Source organism: Oncorhynchus gorbuscha, linkage group LG14 (assembly GCF_021184085.1).
Source record: "Oncorhynchus gorbuscha isolate QuinsamMale2020 ecotype Even-year linkage group LG14, OgorEven_v1.0, whole genome shotgun sequence".
In the NCBI taxonomy this organism is placed as follows: domain Eukaryota; kingdom Metazoa; phylum Chordata; class Actinopteri; order Salmoniformes; family Salmonidae; genus Oncorhynchus; species Oncorhynchus gorbuscha.
Genome location: NC_060186.1, coordinates 13,403,567 through 13,421,935, shown reverse-complemented (window position 1 = coordinate 13,421,935; position 18,369 = coordinate 13,403,567). Strand labels below are relative to the sequence as shown.

Genomic DNA, 18,369 nt, shown 5'->3' with positions numbered 1-18,369 from the left:
AACTCCGCCGCCCCCTTTGGCAGTTCTATTTTGAAGGAAAATGTTGTAGTCGAGGATGATGGCCTTCCTAAGCCAGGATTCAGACACGGCTACGACATCAGTTTTTGGAGGAGTGTGCTAAAGCAGTGAATAAAACAAACTTAGGGAGGAGGCTTCTGATGTTAACATGCATGGAACCAAGGCTTTTACGGTTACAGAAGTCAATAAATGAGAGCGCCTGGGGAATAGGTGTAGTACTGGAGGCTACAGGGCCTGGGTTAACTTCTACATCACCAGAGGAACAGAGGAGGGGTCGGATAAGGGTACGGCTAAAGGCTATAAGAACTGGTCATCTAGTGCGTTGGGAACGAAGAATAAAATAAGCAGATTTCTGGGCATGGTAGAATAGATTCAGGGCATAATGTACAGAAGGGTATGGTAGGATGTGAGTACAGTGGAGGTAAACCTAGGCATTGAGTGACGATGAGAGAGGTTGCGTCTCTGGAGGCACCATTTAAGCCAGGTGAGGTCTCCGCATGTGTGGGGGGTGGGTCAAAAGAGATCTCTAATCCATGATGAGCGCTACTGGGGGCTCTACAGTAAAATAAAACAATAAGAACGAACCGGAATAGCAGTAGACAAGACATATTTACATTAGAAAGACGCATAAAGCAATCACAGGTGTTGATCGGGAGAGCAAAGACGACAACGGGTAAATGGTGATGAATGGGCAGAGAGGGTCAGTTAGGTATACCTGAGTTCGAGGCTGGGGCCGACAGATAAACTAAATGAGGTACCGTGGTAGTGAACAGTCCAGCAGGCATTATCTCTGTAGCCGAGGGATCATAGGGTCTAATGAGCAGCAATAGATGAGTCAGGGAGCCGTTCAGTAGTCGCTACTACACTAGGTGAGCGGGAGACACGGTGTTCAGAAAGCTAGCAGGCCGAGGCAAGCAGATGGGTCATTGGCGTCTTCTCAACGTAAAAGCCTGTTGAAGCCACATCGGACGATTACGTCGGCAGACCAGGCGTGATGGATCGGCGGGGCTCGGTGTCGACAATAAAAGGTCCAGGCCAAATGGCAAAAGAGGTATTCTAGCCCAAGAGTTAGCTGGTATACTTTGTCGGCTTACTATCCTAAGTAACCTGTATATTTAGATCGTAGATGGAAAGCGCAATTAAAATATATACGAAAGAAACAGACTATTTACATGGGACAAGACAAACATATGTCACAACCACATCATGGTTGTGACTCGTTATAATTTTTATGACTTCAAAGATCATCTAAAAGTTATTTGAGGTTTTGAAAACACAATACCAGTCCAAATGCAAAGTAGGAAGTAAAACAAAATGTGTTTTTACAACATTACCTCAATGCTATAATCACTTCAACCCCCAAAACAAGTCACGAAATGGAGCTCACAACCAAATGTCTGATTTCAATGGATTGGATCTAAAAACATTATATTAACTATTTTCTTGAGCAGGTTCCTGACTGTTAGGTCTGTGAATTAGACATGATGCTGGGTTCAAACATGAGACAAATGTTCACTACATGCTTCAAACCTAGTCTAGTCCCTCAAATCTGGCTCAGTCCAGGGTACTTCAGGCAGTGAAACTGAGATTTGCATAGACATGTCTGGCTGGTTCTGCTTGCCCCAGAATAGAGCAGCACCGTCACCATATTAGGAATTAAACATTATGAATATATATTTCATGGAAAGTAATAATTTAGCAGTGTGAGTTCTGAGAGCAGACCTTACATGTTTATTATCAAATATCACACATTTTTCTCCATAGTATTGGAGCTACAGTATAACAGGATCATTCAGTTGTAGAAATGATTGCAGAGTATTTGTTTTATCATATGCCTTTTAAATTATGTTTGAAATCATGAGAGTAGCTATATGCTACAATGCTGAAATTATAAATGTAGCTGATTGATCTAAATTAGTATGAAATGTGCTGCATATTCATGATATAGTGATCACTGGAATCATGATTAAATTAAGTATTGGGGTTATTTTTCAATCAAAACAATCTTTATCTCAGAGGCAAGAAGATATATACAACTTAATCTCAAAATAGTTCATTTAGCACACAGCACTACTGATATGATTCACTATTATACTGTAACATTCAGCTCTTAAACACTGTTTCCAGAACTAGCACCATGTGGGGACTCTCTTGCCCCCTACAATTTCCTCTCCAGTCTCTAGACACTACAATGACTTCCCCTGCAGGTGTACAACTCCCCCTCTTCCCAGCGTGCCTTGCTCAGGGTCAGGGTGCTGCTGCGGCTGTAGCGGCCGCCCTTCTCTTCTTCTGTGGTGGTCAGAACCAGTACCACCCTAATAGGACTGAAGTACTAGTATAATATAATAGGGACTGATAGTACTGAAGTACTAGTACATTACAATAGGGACTGATAGTACTGAAGTGCTAGTACAATACAATAGGGACCGATTGTACTGAAGTACTAATATAATACAATCAAATCAAGCTTCATCAACACAGCACATTTAAGACATGGAATGCAACACAATGTGCTTTACAGGAAAAAAAAGAATAAAAAAACATTGAAAATAAAAGCTGAAATATTTACTACACAACAAACATAAGATATAAACAAAATAATGACACAAACTGAACAACAAAGAAGCACCATAAGGAAAGGAAAGGTAAAAATGTGTTTTAAGACCTCTTTTAAATATGTCCACATTTTCGGTCCCCCTCAGGTTCTCTGGCAGGCTATTCCAGAAGCTGGGGGAATAATAACTAAAGGCTGCCTCTCCTTGCCACTTGGTCCTAGGTTTTGGGATAGTTAAAAGGTCAGTACCAGAGGAACAGAGGGACCTACTGGGTACATAACTTCAAAGCATGTTTGACATGTATAGGGGTGCACAATAATGGATTGATTTTTAAAAAATCTTTAAATGAATTCTAAAACTCATAGGCAGCCAGTGCAGAGACCTTTAAAATCAGTGTAATGTGTACTCTCCGTCTGGTCTTGGTCAGGACCGTGCTGCAGCATTTTGGTCACATTCCTAATGTGTGATTTAATATTGTGTTCAGAATCTAAAATAACAACTAGGTTTTTTACCTGGTGAGTGGATGGTTTGGGATTGGGCCAATCTTTCTCACACACTCTTTCCCATTGACTACGATCCATCCAGAGGCTTCGGTGGGCGTGCCAGAGGACAGGAAGAAGCTCACCTGGGCGGACGGCGAGACGGTGATCCTCCTGGAGCTCTGGGGAGACGACACTGTGCAGCAGAACCTGAAGCGCTGCCCGCACAACAGTCACATATACTCAGAGATTTCGGGAATGCTCAACTTCCGTGGTTATTACAGAACTGCAGATCAGTGCCACACCAGGATAAAGTGTTTGAAAGTCAGCTATCGGCAGTGCCAGGAAACCATCAGGTAACCACTGCATTTCAGTTTCTGTTTTTGATACATTTGTAATTTAGCTAATGTGAATTGGATTACAGATTGATTCTAATTTTGCAATCCCTCTCTACCTGTGCTCTTCCTAGTTCATCTGGATCTGAGCAGGTTGATTTGAAGTTCTATGATATTTTGAAGCTAATACTTGAGAGGCAGCCTCCCTCCACCAGCACAGTGGTGAAAGACTTGACCAATGACATATCAGAGGAATCAGACAGTGACTCACTTCAAGGTAAAAGTTCAGCTCACATCAAACGATGCAAACTTTCTAATGACACTGTGAGTTTATCACTTCATGACTGAGAGCTGTCCTTCATGACAACAGAACCCACAACAACCATGACTTTTATCACCATCCTCATCTGTACACTTGTTTTCTGCTTCCAAGGCGATGATTGTATTTGCTTGGTTTTATGTTAAACTATTTTGATACACTGAAATTATGATATGATTTACACACTAAGATGTGTTAAAGGAGGTACTTGCTAATTGTTTGATGTCTTTTTTTCAGAATCCAGAGGGCAGAACACTTTGACTCAGACTCCTAATGTGAAAGCTGTTCTCCCAGGACAGATGATCTCTCTGGGTTGTAAAGCTAGCACTGATCCAGTTGGGAATTGTGGTGGTTCAGGTAAACTGTGTCTAGCTTGGTACCAACAGAAACCTGGAGGAGCTTCTAAACTCCTCATTTACTATATAAGCCCAATTCAGTCTGGAACTCCGTCTAGATTCCGTGGCAGCGGATCTGGGAGTGACTTCACTCTGACCACCAGTGCAGTCCGGGCTGAAGATGCAGGAGATTACTGCTGTCAGAGTTTAAACTGCAGTCCATGTGTGTTCACACAGTGATACAGAGCCGTACAAAAACCTCCCTCAGTCAGACTGCACAGTGACTGTACTGATACAGCTGGGACCTACTGCAGGTGCTGAGGGGAGGCGATGATCCAGTACAATGACACAGTGTGTAGTAGAGCTAAACAACAATATTTATTTCAGATAACTCAAAGCTGTTAGATCATATTCAGCCACTATCCCATGGGTTCTTTGACACATTTTTCTTGGAGAACCATGAATAAATGTATCTTCAAAAATCTAGTATCATACAAAACAGACTTCCTGATACCTTGACATTTAAAAAAAATACTTCAGACCCATTGGACATTGTATTATTTAAAAAATTGAGGAGATGCTGGGTTTCATGTACTGTAATGATGGTCTACAGAGTCCCAGTGTGTCTGATCAGAGACACAGGAGAGGAGAGAGGAGCTGAACTCAGTCAGGAACAGAGTAGCAGTCCTGCACAGTGGAGCCCCTCTTCTCTCAGTATCAGTCCAGCAGTCCAGCAGTCCAGCAGTCCAGCAGTCCAGCAGTCAGTCCACTCAGTCCACACAGCTCCCTGCACTAACACAACTCTCCCTGCAGGGGGAGGAACATTACCATAAAAATGAAAAAGAAAAGATAGGCAAGCCATTTAAGTTCTGTGCACACTGAGGTCTTGCAACGAGTGGCCCATGGCACTGGTCACTTCCACCTTCACCAACAGTGACAGTAATGTGTTCAAAGTGGCACTCACGATTACTGCTCGGGGGACCTCTAAGGAGTTTCTGAGACCCGCCTCAGAGGTCATACTCCTTTTAGCCATGGAAGATTGAAGGTTTGCTAGTATTTGGGCACCAACACGTTGGGGCTGCACTGTGGGACTCTTCAATGACCCCCATCCTCAGCATAGCCTCCACTTCTTGTTTCACGGCCTTCCGTCGGGCGTCCGGAATCCAATACGGCCTCTTTCTTTCCCCGGGCTGGGTACGGATGTGGTGTTCAATGAGGGTCGTGCGGCCCGGCTTCTCGGAGAACACCGCCCTGTTCCGATCGACAAGCTCCCTGAGCTCTTGCTTCTGGGCCAGGTCGAGGTCCTCATTGCTCGGGACCACCACTGGTAACGTTGGCGTCCTGGGTCCCGACCATAACACGTGGCAAATCTGTTGAGGTTTCCGTCTCCCTGGTTGCCGTACGTGGTAATTGACAGGTCCCAGCTTTTCGACCACCTCGTATGGTTTGTGCCATGTTGCCAGGAACTTACTTTCGGCCGTGGGGGATCAATACCAACACCCTGTCTCCCACCTGGAATTCTCAGGGCTGGGCTCCCCGATTGTAAACCTGGGCTTCTCCATATGTTCCCTCACGCCTGGCCATATGGCTGTCATCCGCTCCCGCATCGTCTCCACGTGCTCTACCACGCTGTGTAAGGAGGTTGGTTGGACTTCCCACACCTCCTTGGTGTGGTCCAGTAGGACACGTGGCCTCCTCCCATAGAAGAGTTCGAACTGGGAAAACCCAGTGGAGGATTGGGGTACTTCTCGGATTGAGACCATTAGGTGGGGTAGTAGTTGGTCCCAGTTCTTCCCGTCCTGCTCGATGACCTTCCACAGCATCTGTTTGAGCGTTTTGTTAAAGCACTCGACGAGCCGATCCATCTGCGGGTAAAAAACGGAGGTCTGGATCTGCTTGATCTGCAGTAGGGCACACAACTCTTTCATGAGGTGGGACATAAACTCTGTACTTTGGTCTGTCAGGATCTCGTTCGGGATGCCCACCCAGCTAAAGAGGTGGAACAGCTCCCTTGGATACCGCCGCCCGTAGGGGAATGGCCTCGGGATACCGGGTGGCATAGTCTACAATTACCAAGATGTACCTGTGTCCTCGTGCAGTCTTTACCAGGTATCCCAATATGTCCATGGCGATGCGTTCAAAGGGCACCCCGATGATCGGCAGGGTGACCAGAAGGTTTCGGAAATGTGCTTTCGGGGCAGTGAGTTGACACTCCGGGCAGCTGCGACAGTAATCTTCCACGGCCGTCCTCATCCCGAGCCAGTGGAACCAGGCGGCGATCTGTTCCCTGGTCTTCTCCATTCCCAGGTACGCCCGCAACAGGTGGGTGTGGGCCAGCTGAAGAACGGTTCCTACGTACCGTCAGGGCAGCAACAATACCTCTCGAAGTTCCACCTGTTGGCGCGACACACAATACAAAAGGTTATTCTTAATTTGGAAATGGGGGTATCACCAGTCACTCACCCCCGGAAGTAGCTGTCCATCCACCGCTATCACTTGGGCTGCGGCGGCCTTCAAGTTACGATCCTTCCACTGAGCCGTCCCGAATTGTCCCCACAGTTGGCCCCCAGCGGGGGTCTCTACTGGCCCCTCTAATCGAGGAGGGGGAGGACGAACTCCTCCTCCAGGGGTTCTCCAGAGGGTTCAGGTTCTGTCGCCCCCTCTGACTCTGACTCCGGAGCCGTAGACAAATGCTGGTTAACCGGTTGCTTCCAGGCCACAGAGGCTATTGTTCGTCTCAGCTCTCTTCTCGGCCGACTCGTACCTTCCTCCTTAATTCATGCCCCCATAGGGCCGCGAACAGCGGACAATCCCGTCCCACTACGAGAGGGACCGGCAGCTCTGGTATTGCACCCACCATCATCTGACAGCTCCCTTGTGGCATCACAATGTTGGTCCATACGGTGGGATGCCGCTTTGTCACCGTGAGCACAGGAAATGGGCATCTCCCGACCCCGTTCGGTCTCCTGGTTCAGCAGGCTCGTGGTTAGGAGCGTAACCATGCATCCGGAGTCCAGTAGCGCTTCGTGTCATGCCCATCTACCTTCATCGGGACCATGGGTGCAGTTGACTCGTGGTGTGCCCAACAGGAGGTGACTTAGTTCACTGAGTGACCCACCTCGTCTCCGGGGCTAGCTGATGGTATTGACTCCTCTCGAGCTGAGCAATTCCAGGCAATGTGCCCCCGGGCTCCACACTCAAAACACCTCCTTTGGTCTCCATCTACCTGGGGTCGTCGGTGTTGGGTCTCTGGGCTAGCTGATGGCAACGACTCCTCTCGAGCCGGGCAATTCCAGGCAATGTGCCCCCGGGCTCCACACTCAAAACACCTCCTTTGGTCTCCATCTACCTGGGGTCATCGGTGTTGGGTCGGCCCTACCTCCGCCGTCTCTCCACAGGTTTGGGGTCCTTTGGCCCTGCCGACTGTCGGTTCGTGGTACACCGCGGTGGGGCTGTCCTTCCGTCCCCTCGGACGGGTCGCCGACTCGTCCCGGCTCCCACTCAGCAGTGCCTGAGTGATCTTATGCATCTCCACTGCTTCCAGGAGGCTCTCCAAGGTCTGAGGTGTGCATAGACTCGCTGCCCTCTTCATGTCATGGAGTAGCGCCCGTAAGAAGCGATTCAGGACCACTTTTTCAAGGATGGAGAGGGTGGATGTCGGTGAGGAGTCATGCCCTGGTGACGCGCAGTAGGTCGCTCATCTGGGCTCGGGGGATGCGTCGGGTACGGAACCATTGAGCCTGATGGGCCAGGCTGTACCCATAGTATCTCCCGTTTGAGTCCGTCGTAGTTAGCCGCCTGTTTGTCGTTCAGGTCCCAATACGCCTTTTGGGCATTCCCAGAGAGGAACGGGGCCAGCAGACTTACCCACTGCGTCCTTGGCCATCCATCCCATAGTGCTGTCCTTTCAAATGTACAGAGGTATGTTTCGATGTCGTCTTCCGTTAGCTTGATTAAAAACTGGTTAGGATGTGATCCAGGAGACGCTCCTCCTTGCAGCTTCCTGACTTCCTCAACAAGGCGGACGTTTTGTAGTCTCTGTTCCTCCAGCGTTCGTTCCTGAACTGCCTGTTGTGCTTGTTGGGCCCGGACAAACTGAGCTATCAACTCGTCCATGCTGATACTGTGTAAACGTCAACCCCGATCTGACCACGTTATCAGATTGCACGCATTCTCCACCACTTGTGGCAGACCAGGGGGTTTGGTCAAGACCTTTACATAGATCAGACACGGACAGAGTATGATTAGCTCGGTTTCAAGGATGTTTATTATTAAATAATAATTCAAAAAAGAAAAGGGTAGGTCTCCCCCATGAGAACCTCTCCGGGATACCGTCTTCTGGGCTCCGGGTCTTGCTGTATCCTGTCGGGCACACAAACTTAACTCCCTCGTCTTAGCTCGGGTAACCGTCTTCCAACTACATGGAAGTCACCTCACTTCCCCCAGTCCTTCCTGTGTGCTGCCCTTCTGGCAGCTTTATGGGCCTCGCACAGCTGGTGAGCAATACGCCTTTGATTACTCACCAGCTCCCAATCAGCCCCAATTAGTCCTGTCCGGAGAGACCCTCAAGACCTGGCACATCCAGCAGATGGAGCCACTGCCTCGTGATGTATACTCCATCTGTTACCAGGCCTCGACGAGTCTCCCCCGGTGGCTTACCTGCTGTACTCCACATTACATAAGCATTCATTACATAAGCATTTGTCAATAAAAACCTGTGTTTGCTTTGTCATTATGGGGTATTGTGTGTAGATTGATGAGGGAAAAAACAATTTAATAAGGTTACAGAATAAGGCTGTAACCTAACAGAGTTTGGAAATAGTCAAGGAGTCTAAATACTTTCTGAATGCACTGTACATCCCATATGTTACCAAATTAGGCATACATTATATTTTCATCTGGACACTGGCCCTCTGCTTTCAAGGTTACAATGTTAAGATTTTTTCATATTGTAGAAAAAAACATTCAAGGTACACAAATGAATTAATATATTTATGGCATTAAAATGTATATTAAAAACAATATGTATTTAATCATGAATTGTGTTTTTTATTTATTTTTCAGAATCCAGAGGACAGATCACCGTAACTCAGACTCCTGCTGTTAAAGCTGGTCTCCCAGGAATAACAGTCTCTCTGAACTATAAAACCAGCAGTAATGTGCATTCAAATCACTTTCTAGCCTGGTACCAACAGAAACCTGGAGAAACTCCTAAACTCCTTATTTACTATGCTAAAACACTTCAGTCTGGGACTCCATCTAGATTCAGTGGCAGTGGATCTGGGAGTGACTTCACTCTGACCATCAGTGGAGTCCAGGCTGAGGATGCAGGAGATTACTACTGTCAGAGTTTCCACAGTGGTAGAGCGTTAACACAGTGATACAGAGCCGTACAAAAACCTCCCTCAGTCAGACTGCACAGTGACTGTACTGCTACAGCTGGGATCTACTGCAGGTGCTGAGGATAGGAGATGATCCAGTACAATGAGAGTGTGCAGTAGAGCTGAACAACTAAATCTATTTATGATATCGAAAATCTGTTAGATCATATTCCGTCATTCAAGGGTTCATTATATCATTTTTACAAAATGTTCTTGAGTATCTCATGGAGAACCATGAACCCATCTATGTTCAAAGGTTCAAATCTGGTATCTTCTGAAACAGACCTTCTGAAATAACTTTTTACATTCAACAGCTCACTAAAAAGCTTAACCTTAAGCTGGTCTTTGTCTTAAGGAACAAGTCTTGTTTTTATTTCAATCTAGAAAAGACCTGGTTGCAGACACTTTCTAGCCTGTGTTGGATTATATTAATATTCTGGAATGTTCCAGAATACTAGACATTCTACCATGATGCTTTTAGATTTGTAACCAACACAAGCCCTCTTGTCACGACTTCTGCCGAAGTCGGCTCCTCTCCTTGTTCGGCGATCGATGTCACCGGCTTTCTAGCCATCGCCGCTCCATTTTTCGTATATCCATTTGTCTTGTCTTGTTTCCATACATACCTGGTTTTCATTTCCCCAATTAAGCTACTTGTATTTAACCCTCTGTTTCCCATCATGTTTTGTGTGTAATTGTTTCATGTTGCTGTGGTGTCTTTTTATGCGCTTTACTTTTGTTATGTTCTGTGTTTTTTGAGCGCATTTTATTTATGTTGTGTTCTGTAACGGTTTTCTTGTGGTGAAGGAGAGGCCATATACCACAAAACTCCGATGTGCCTTATTGCTATTATGAATGTGTTATCAATGTAATTAAGCAACAAACAAAAAAAATATATATATATATATTTTGTCATACCCATGGAATATGGTCTGATATACCACGGCTGTCAACCAATCAGCATTCAGGGCTCTAACCATCCAGTTTATTTATTTTATTTTATTTATTTGACCTTTATTTCATTAGGCATGTTAAGAACAAATTCTTATTTTCAATGACGGCCTAGTAACAGTGGATAAACTGCCTGTTTGCTATAATAGTGGATATAACATGATTATAACACCCTAAAACATCCCAATGTTTTGTCAATGTAAAATCCCTCTCCTGCATGCCACGCAATGCTAGAACCATCCAGCACCTTTCCAGCCTTTAATTGAGCTCTGCTGAGGCTCGTCAGTCTTTTACCAATCAAGGACATGGTAAGGCTCACCCTATTAAAATGTTGCTAATCATGAAGTCAGAGCTCTGGAGATCTCCCACTTTGAGCAGAGTCAGTCATCAGCCTTCACAGTCCACACACAAACTACAGTTACTGACCCTTACCAATGGAGGGAGACAGAAAGCAGATATTTTCTGGTCTAATAACACAGTATTAACTATATGCTCCCCATTCAGCACTTATATCAGAAACCATTTACGTGATTACATAGCTATCATGTTTCCACATTACATCAGTCTGACTGTCCAGGAAGTGTCACGCCTTGGTCATTGTATTTTGTGTTTTCGTTATATGTTTGGTCAGGCCAGGGTGTGACATGGGTTTATGTTGTTATATTTCGTATTGGGGTTTTTGTATTATTGGGATTGCGGCTGATTAGGGGTGTTGTATAGGCTTGGCTGCCTGAGGCGGTTCTCAATCAGAGTCAGGTGATTCTCGTTGTCTCTGATTGGGAACCGTATTTAGGTAGCCTGAGTTTCGCTTTGTATTTCGTGGGTGATTGTTCCTGTCTCTGTGTAGTTTCACCAGATAGGCTATAATTAGGTTTCACGTTCCGTTTGTAGTTTTGTAATTTGTATCGTTATTTGATGTGTCACTTTTTCTATTAAAGTCATGAGTAACCACTACGCTGCATTTCGGTCCGACTCTCTTTCCACAAACGAAGAACGATGTTACAGAATCACCCACCACACTCGGACCGAGCAGCGTGTTAACAGGCAGCGACAGCTGGAGCAGAAAAAGGACGACGTTATGGACAGCAGAGGCATGGAGTATACGACGTGGGAAGAAATAGACAGGTGGGCGGCCGACCCAGAGAGAGTGCAGGTGCCCGCCTGGGATTCGCTGGAGCAATGCGAAGAGGGCTATAGGCGAATGGAGTCAAAAAGAAAGACACGTCGGTGCAGAGCGAAAACTGAAAGTATCCCCCAAATATTTATTGGGGGAGGGCACAGAGAGAGAGTGGCTGAGTCAGGGTTCAGACCTGAGCCAACTCTCCCTGTTAATCGTGAAGAGCAGTTGCAGTGGGAGAGGCTGCACCACTTGGAGAATTGGACATGGGAGGAGGAATTAGACGGAAAAGGACCCTGGGCTCAGCCTGGAGAATATCGCCGTCCCAAGGAATAAATAGAGGCGGCTAAAGCGGAGAGGCGCTGGTATGAGGAGGCAGCACGGCGACGCGGTTGGAAGCCCGAAAAGCAGCCCAAAAATATTATTGGGGGGGGGTCTAAAAGGGAGTATGGCTATGCCAGGTAGGAGACCTGCGCAAACTCCTTGTGCTCACCGTTGGGCTAGAGAGACCGGCAGGCACCGTGTTATGCTATGGAGCGCACAGTGTTTCCAGTGCGGGTGCATAGCCCGGTGCGGCACATACCAGCCCTTCGTATTGGCCGGGCTAGAGTGGGCATCGAGCCAGGTAAGCTTGGGCAGGCTCGGTGCTCAAGAGCTCCAGTGCGCCTGCACGGTCCGGTCTATCCAGAGCCACCTCCACACACCAGTCCTCCGGTAGCAGCTCCCCGCACCAGGCTTCCTGTGCATGTCCTCGATCCTGTAGCACCAGTTCCAGCACCACGCACCAGGCCTTCTGTGCGCCTCGCCTGTTCAGCACAGCCAGAGCCTTCCTTCCCTCCTGCGCTATCAGAATCTCCCGCCTGTTCAGCAAAGCCAGAGCCTTCCTTCCCTCCTGCGCTGTCGGAGTCTCCCGCCTGTTCAGCGCTATCAGAGCCTTCCTCCTCTACAGCGCTGCCAGAGCCTCCTGCCTGTTCAGAGCAGCCTGAGCTGCCAGTCTGCAGGGAGCTGTCAGTCTGCAAGGTGCTGTCAGTCTGCATGAAGCAGCCAGAGCTGTCAGTCTGCAAAGAGCTGCCAGTCTGCAGGGTGCTGTCAGCCTGCATGGAGCAGTCAGAGCTGTCAGTCTGCATAAAGCAGCCAGAGCTGTCAGCCTACATGGAGCAGTCAAAGCTTTCAGTCTGTTTGAAGCAGCCAGAGCTGTCAGTCTGCATGAAGCAGCCAGAGCTGTCAGTCTGCAAAGAGCTGTCAGTCTGCAAAGAGCTGTCAGTCTGCAAAGAGCTGTCAGTCTGCATAGAGCAGCTAGATCCGCCAGTCAGCCATGATCTTCCAGATCTGCCAGTCAACCAGATTCTTCCAGATCTGCCAGTCAACCAGTCTCTTCCAGATCTGCCAGTCAACCAGTCTCTTCCAGATCTGCCAGTCAACCAGTCTCTTCCAGATCTGCCAGTCAACCAGTCTCTTCCAGATCTGCCAGTCAACCAGAATCTTCCAGATCCGCCAGCCAGCCAGGATCTACCGGAGCCTACTACCTGCCTGAGCTTCCTCTCAGTACTGGGCTTCCTCTCAGTACTGGGCTGCCACTCAGTTCCGGGCTGCCCCTCAGTCCCGAGCTGCCCCTCAGTCCCGAGCTGCCCCTCAGCCCCGAGCTGCCCCTCAGTCCCGAGCTGCCCCTCAGTCCCGAGCTGCCCCTCAGCCCGAGCTGCCCCTCAGTCCCGAGCTGCCCCTCAGTCCCGAGCTGCCCCTCAGCCCCGAGCTGCCCCTCAGCCCCGAGTTGCCCCTCAGTCCCGAGCTGCCCCTCAGTCCCGAGCTGCCCCTCAGTCCCGAGCTGCCCCTCAGTCACGAGATGCTCGTCAGTTCAGTAGGGTTCTGGGTGAGGACTATTAGGCCTTGGTCGGCGGCGAGGGTGGATTATCCCAGGACGCGAAGGGGAGGAACTAGGACATTAATGGAGTGGGGTCCACGTCCCGAGCCGGAACCGCCACCATGGACAGACGCCCACCCGGACCCTCCCTATGGTTTTGAGGTGCGTCCGGGAGTCCGCACCTTAGGGGGGGGTTTCTGTCACGCCTTGTTCTTAGTATTTAGTGTTTTCTTTGATTATTGGGTCAGGCCAGGGTGAGACATGGGTTTATGTTGTTGTATTTTGTATTGGGGTTTTTGTATTATTGGGATTGCGGCTGAGTAGGGGTGTTGTATGGGCTTGGCTGCCTGAGGCGGTTCTCAATCAGAGTCAGGTGATTCTCGTTGTCTCTGATTGGGAACCGTATTTAGGTAGCCTGGTTTCGCTTTGTATTTCGTGGGTGAATGTTCCTGTCTCTGTGTAGTTTCACCAGATAGGCTGTAATTAGGTTTCACGTTCCGTTTGTTGTTTTGTATTTTGTATCGTTATTTCATGTGTCACTTTTTCTATTAAAGTCATGAGTAACCACTACGCTGCATTTCGGTCCGACTCTCTTTCCACAAACGAAGAACGACGTTACAGGAAGACTATTTCCATATAGAACACTTTGCATTGTCAGCACATGCTGACATGGAGTGTTTATAGCCATGTGAGTAGAACACTTCATGTCAGAGAGCTGTCCTTTATGACAACAGAACCCACAACTGCCATGACTTCTATCAACATCTTCATCTGGATATTTACCCTCTGTCTCCAAGGTAACAGATTTTCATAGAAAATGAACTAGAATGAGGTTATATAGCCTATGTTAATATGCTATGAGGACAAATCAATGAACAATTGAATGCTAATACCACATGCCATCTCTGTTTCAGAGTCCAGAGGCCAGGTCACTGTGACTCAGACTTATGCAGTGAAAACTGTTTCAGTGGGACACTCAGTCAGTGCTGCAGTGCTGTATACAGTGAGGGCAATGGACACTATTTGCACTGGTAACAACAGAAACCTGGAGGAGCTCCTCAACTCCTGATTCACACTTTCAACCAATGTCAGTCTGGGACTAGATTCAGATTCAGTGGCAGTGGATCTGGGAGTGACACGTCTGAAGATGCAGTCTGAAGATGCAGGAGATTACTACTGTCAGAGTGCACACTACTTAAGTGCCTGGGTGTTCACACAGTGATACAGAGCTGTACAAAAACCTCCCTCAGTCAGACTGCACAGTCACTGCTACAACTGTGACCTACTCCAGGTGCTGAGGGGAAGACAGTGACATGGAACACTGATCAGTAGAGGAGGTCAACTTTGAATAGGGTTAGAAAGCATCATTCAGATCACATGTTCTCCATCATCATGGTTTTAACTTGTTATATTGGTCATGAACTGAAAGTGTATATAAAAGTTATTAGATGTTTTGGAACACATTACCAGTCCATATGTAGAGTAAGAACTACTGATGTTAAATCAGCATCAGCCCCCCAAACCAAATCCCTAAATGCACACAACCAATTATTGGTCATCATCTAGAATGTATTAACCCTTTTCATGAGCTTTTAGATCTGTGAATGGACATGATGCTGGGCTCAAACCTGAGACACATTTACATAGATACATACGCTACACATTATTATCATAAAGTATAATATCCGTTTTATCTGTCATTAATTACATGCTGCCATATCTAACTTCCGCGACGCATATAAGGCCCTGCCCCGCCCCCCTTTCGGAAAAGCTGACCACGACTCCATTTTGTTGATCCCTGCCTACAGACAGAAACTTAAACAAGAGGCTCCCACGCTGAGGTCTGTCCAACGCTGGTCCGACCAAGCTGACTCCACACTCCAAGACTGCTTCCATCACGTGGACTGGGACATGTTTCGTATTGCGTCAGATAAAAATATTGACGAATACGCTGATTCGGTGTGCGAGTTCATTAGAACGTGCGTTGAAGATGTCGTTCCCATAGCAACGATAAAAACATTCCCTAACCAGAAACCGTGGATTGATGGCAGCATTCGCGAACCACTGCTTTTAATCAGGGCAAGGTGTCTGGTAACATGACCGAATATAAACAGTGCAGCTATTCCCTCCGCAAGGCTATTAAACAAGCTAAGCGTCAGTACAGAGACAAAGTAGAATCTCAATTCAACGGCTCAGACACAAGAGGCATGTGGCAGGGTCTACAGTCAATCACGGACTACAAGAAGAAACCCAGCCCAGTCACGGACCAGGATGTCTTGCTCCCAGGCAGACTAAATCACTTTTTTGCCCGCTTTGAGGACAATACAGTGCCACTGACACAGCCTGCAACGAAAACATGCAGTCTCTCCTTCACTGCAGCCGAGGTGAGTAAGACATTTAAACGTGTTAACCCTCGCAAGGCTGCAGGCCCAGACGGCATCCCCAGCCGCGCCCTCAGAGCATGCGCAGACCAGCTGGCTGGTGTGTTTACGGACATATTCAATCAATCCCTATACCAGTCTGCTGTTCCCACGTGCTTCAAGAGGGCCACCATTGTTCCTGTTCCCAAGAAAGCTAAGGTAACTGAGCTAAACGACTACCGCCCCGTAGCACTCACTTCCGTCATCATGAAGTGCTTTGAGAGACTAGTCAAGGACCATATCACCTCCACCCTACCTGACACCCTAGACCCACTCCAATTTGCTTACCCAAATAGCCCAAATAGGTCCACAGACAACGCAATCTCAACCACACTGCACACTGCCCTAACCCACCTGGACAAGAGGAATACCTATGTGAGAATGCTGTTCATCGACTACAGCTCAGCATTCAACACCATAGTACCCTCCAAGCTCGTCATCAAGCTCAAGACCCTGGGTCTCGACCCTGCCCTGTGCAACTGGGTACTGGACTTCCTGACGGGCCGCCCCCAGGTGGTGAGTGTAGGCAACAACATCTCCTCCCCGCTGATCCTCAACACGGGGGCCCCACAAGGGTGCGTTCTGAGCCCTCTCCTGTCCTCCCTGTTCACCCATGACTGCGTGGCCACGCACGCCTCCAACTCAATCATCAAGTTTGCGGACGACACAACAGTGTTAGGCTTGATTACCAACAACGACGAGACGGCCTACAGGGAGGAGGTGAGGGCCCTCGGAGTGTGGTGTCAGGAAAATAACCTCACACTCAACGTCAACAAAACTAAGGAGATGATTGTGTACTTCAGGAAACAGCAGAGGGAACACCCCCCTATCCACATCGATGGAACAGTAGTGGAGAAGGTAGCAAGTTTTAAGTTCCTCGGCATAAACATCACAGACAAACTGAATTGGTCCACTCACACTGACAGCGTCGTGAAGAAGGCGCAGCAGCAGTGCCTCTTCAACCTAAGGAGGCTGAAAAAATTTGGCTTGTCACCAAAAGAACACACAAACTTCTACAGATGCACAATCGAGAGCATCCTGGTGGGCTGTATCACCGCCTGGTACGGCAACTGCTCCGCCCTCAACCGTAAGGCTCTCCAGAGGGTAGTGAGGTCTGCACAACGCATCACCGGGGGCAAACTACCTGCCCTCCAGGACAACTACACCACCCAATGTTACAGGAAGGCCATAAAGATCATCAAGGACATCAACCACCCGAGCCACTGCCTGTTCACCCCGCTATCATCCAGAAGGCGAGGTCAGTACAGGTGCATCAAAGCTGGGACCGAGAGACTGAAAAACAGCTTCTATCTCAAGGCCATCAGACTGTTAAACAGCCACCACTCTAACATTGAGTGGCTGCTGCCAACACACTGTCATTGACACTGACCCAACTCCAGCCACTTTAATAATGGGAATTGATGGGAAATGATGTAAATATATCACTAGCCACTTTAAACAATGCTACCTTATATAATGTTACTTCCCCAGGTGAATGCACCAATTTGTAAGTCGCTCTGGATAAGAGCGTCTGCTAAATGACTTAAATGTAATGTAAATGTACCCTACATTATTCATCTCATATGCATACGTATATACTGTACTCTATATCATCGACTGCATCCTTATGTAATACATGTATCACTAGCCACTTTAACTATGACACTTTGTTTACTTTGTCTACATACTCATCTCATATGTATATAATATATAATAATATATAATATAAATATATAAAAATAATATAAAATATAAATAATAAAAAATATAAAATATAAAAATAATATAAAAATATAAAATATAATATATGCCATTTAGCAGACGCTTTTATCCAAAGCGACTTACAGTCATGTGTGCATACATTCTACGTATGGGTGGTCCCAGGGATCGAACCCACTACCCTGGCGTTACAAGCGCCATGCTCTACCAACTGAGCTACAGAAGGACCACAGGTGTACTCGATACCATCTACTGTATGCTGCCCTGTACCATCACTCATTCATATATCCTTATGTACATATTCTTTATCCCCTTACACGGTGTATAAGACAGTAGTTTTGGAATTGTTAGTTAGATTACTTGTTGGTTATCACTGCATTGTCGGAACTAGAAGCGCAAGCATTTCGCTACACTCGCATTAACATCTGCTAACCATGTGTATGTGACAAATACAATTTGATTTGATTTGATCTGTTATATCTCCCTCTCTGAATCCACCAGGGTTATAAAACCAGTCCACTCCCTCACATCTGGCCCAGTCCAGGGTATTTCTGGCAGTGAAACTGGTCAACTGCTAGACTGGTAGATGTCGGAGTGAAACTGAGATTTACGTAGACAGGGCTGGGTGGTTCTGCTTGTCCCAGAATAAAGCATCACTGTCACCAGATGTTCACTCTGTTGCCAGGGGGTTGGAGGTAGAGAAGACAGGGGGAAATATAATGAAGAAGTGTAGACCACACATTGTTGAAAACCATTGTGAAAACATCTGATTTAATAAAATCATGTTAGGAATTAAACATGATAAATATATTTGTTATGGAAAGCAACTGTTGAGCATTGTGAGTTCTGAGAGCAGATCTTAGAGGTGTATTGTTTATTATT

General features: G+C 47.2%; 1 protein-coding gene across 1 annotated transcript in view; it reads left to right on the top strand.

The window, feature by feature from the left end:
- LOC123995887 overlaps positions 1–18,369 on the top strand; it is a 34,409-nt gene that overhangs the window by 9,725 nt on the left and 6,315 nt on the right. The window contains exons 2-4 of the mRNA XM_046299559.1: positions 3,077–3,408; positions 3,522–3,664; positions 3,944–4,355. Coding sequence (XP_046155515.1) covers positions 3,077–3,408; positions 3,522–3,664; positions 3,944–4,281 — 813 coding nt within the window. The 3' untranslated portion in view covers positions 4,282–4,355. The remainder of the gene's footprint in view (positions 1–3,076; positions 3,409–3,521; positions 3,665–3,943; positions 4,356–18,369) is intronic.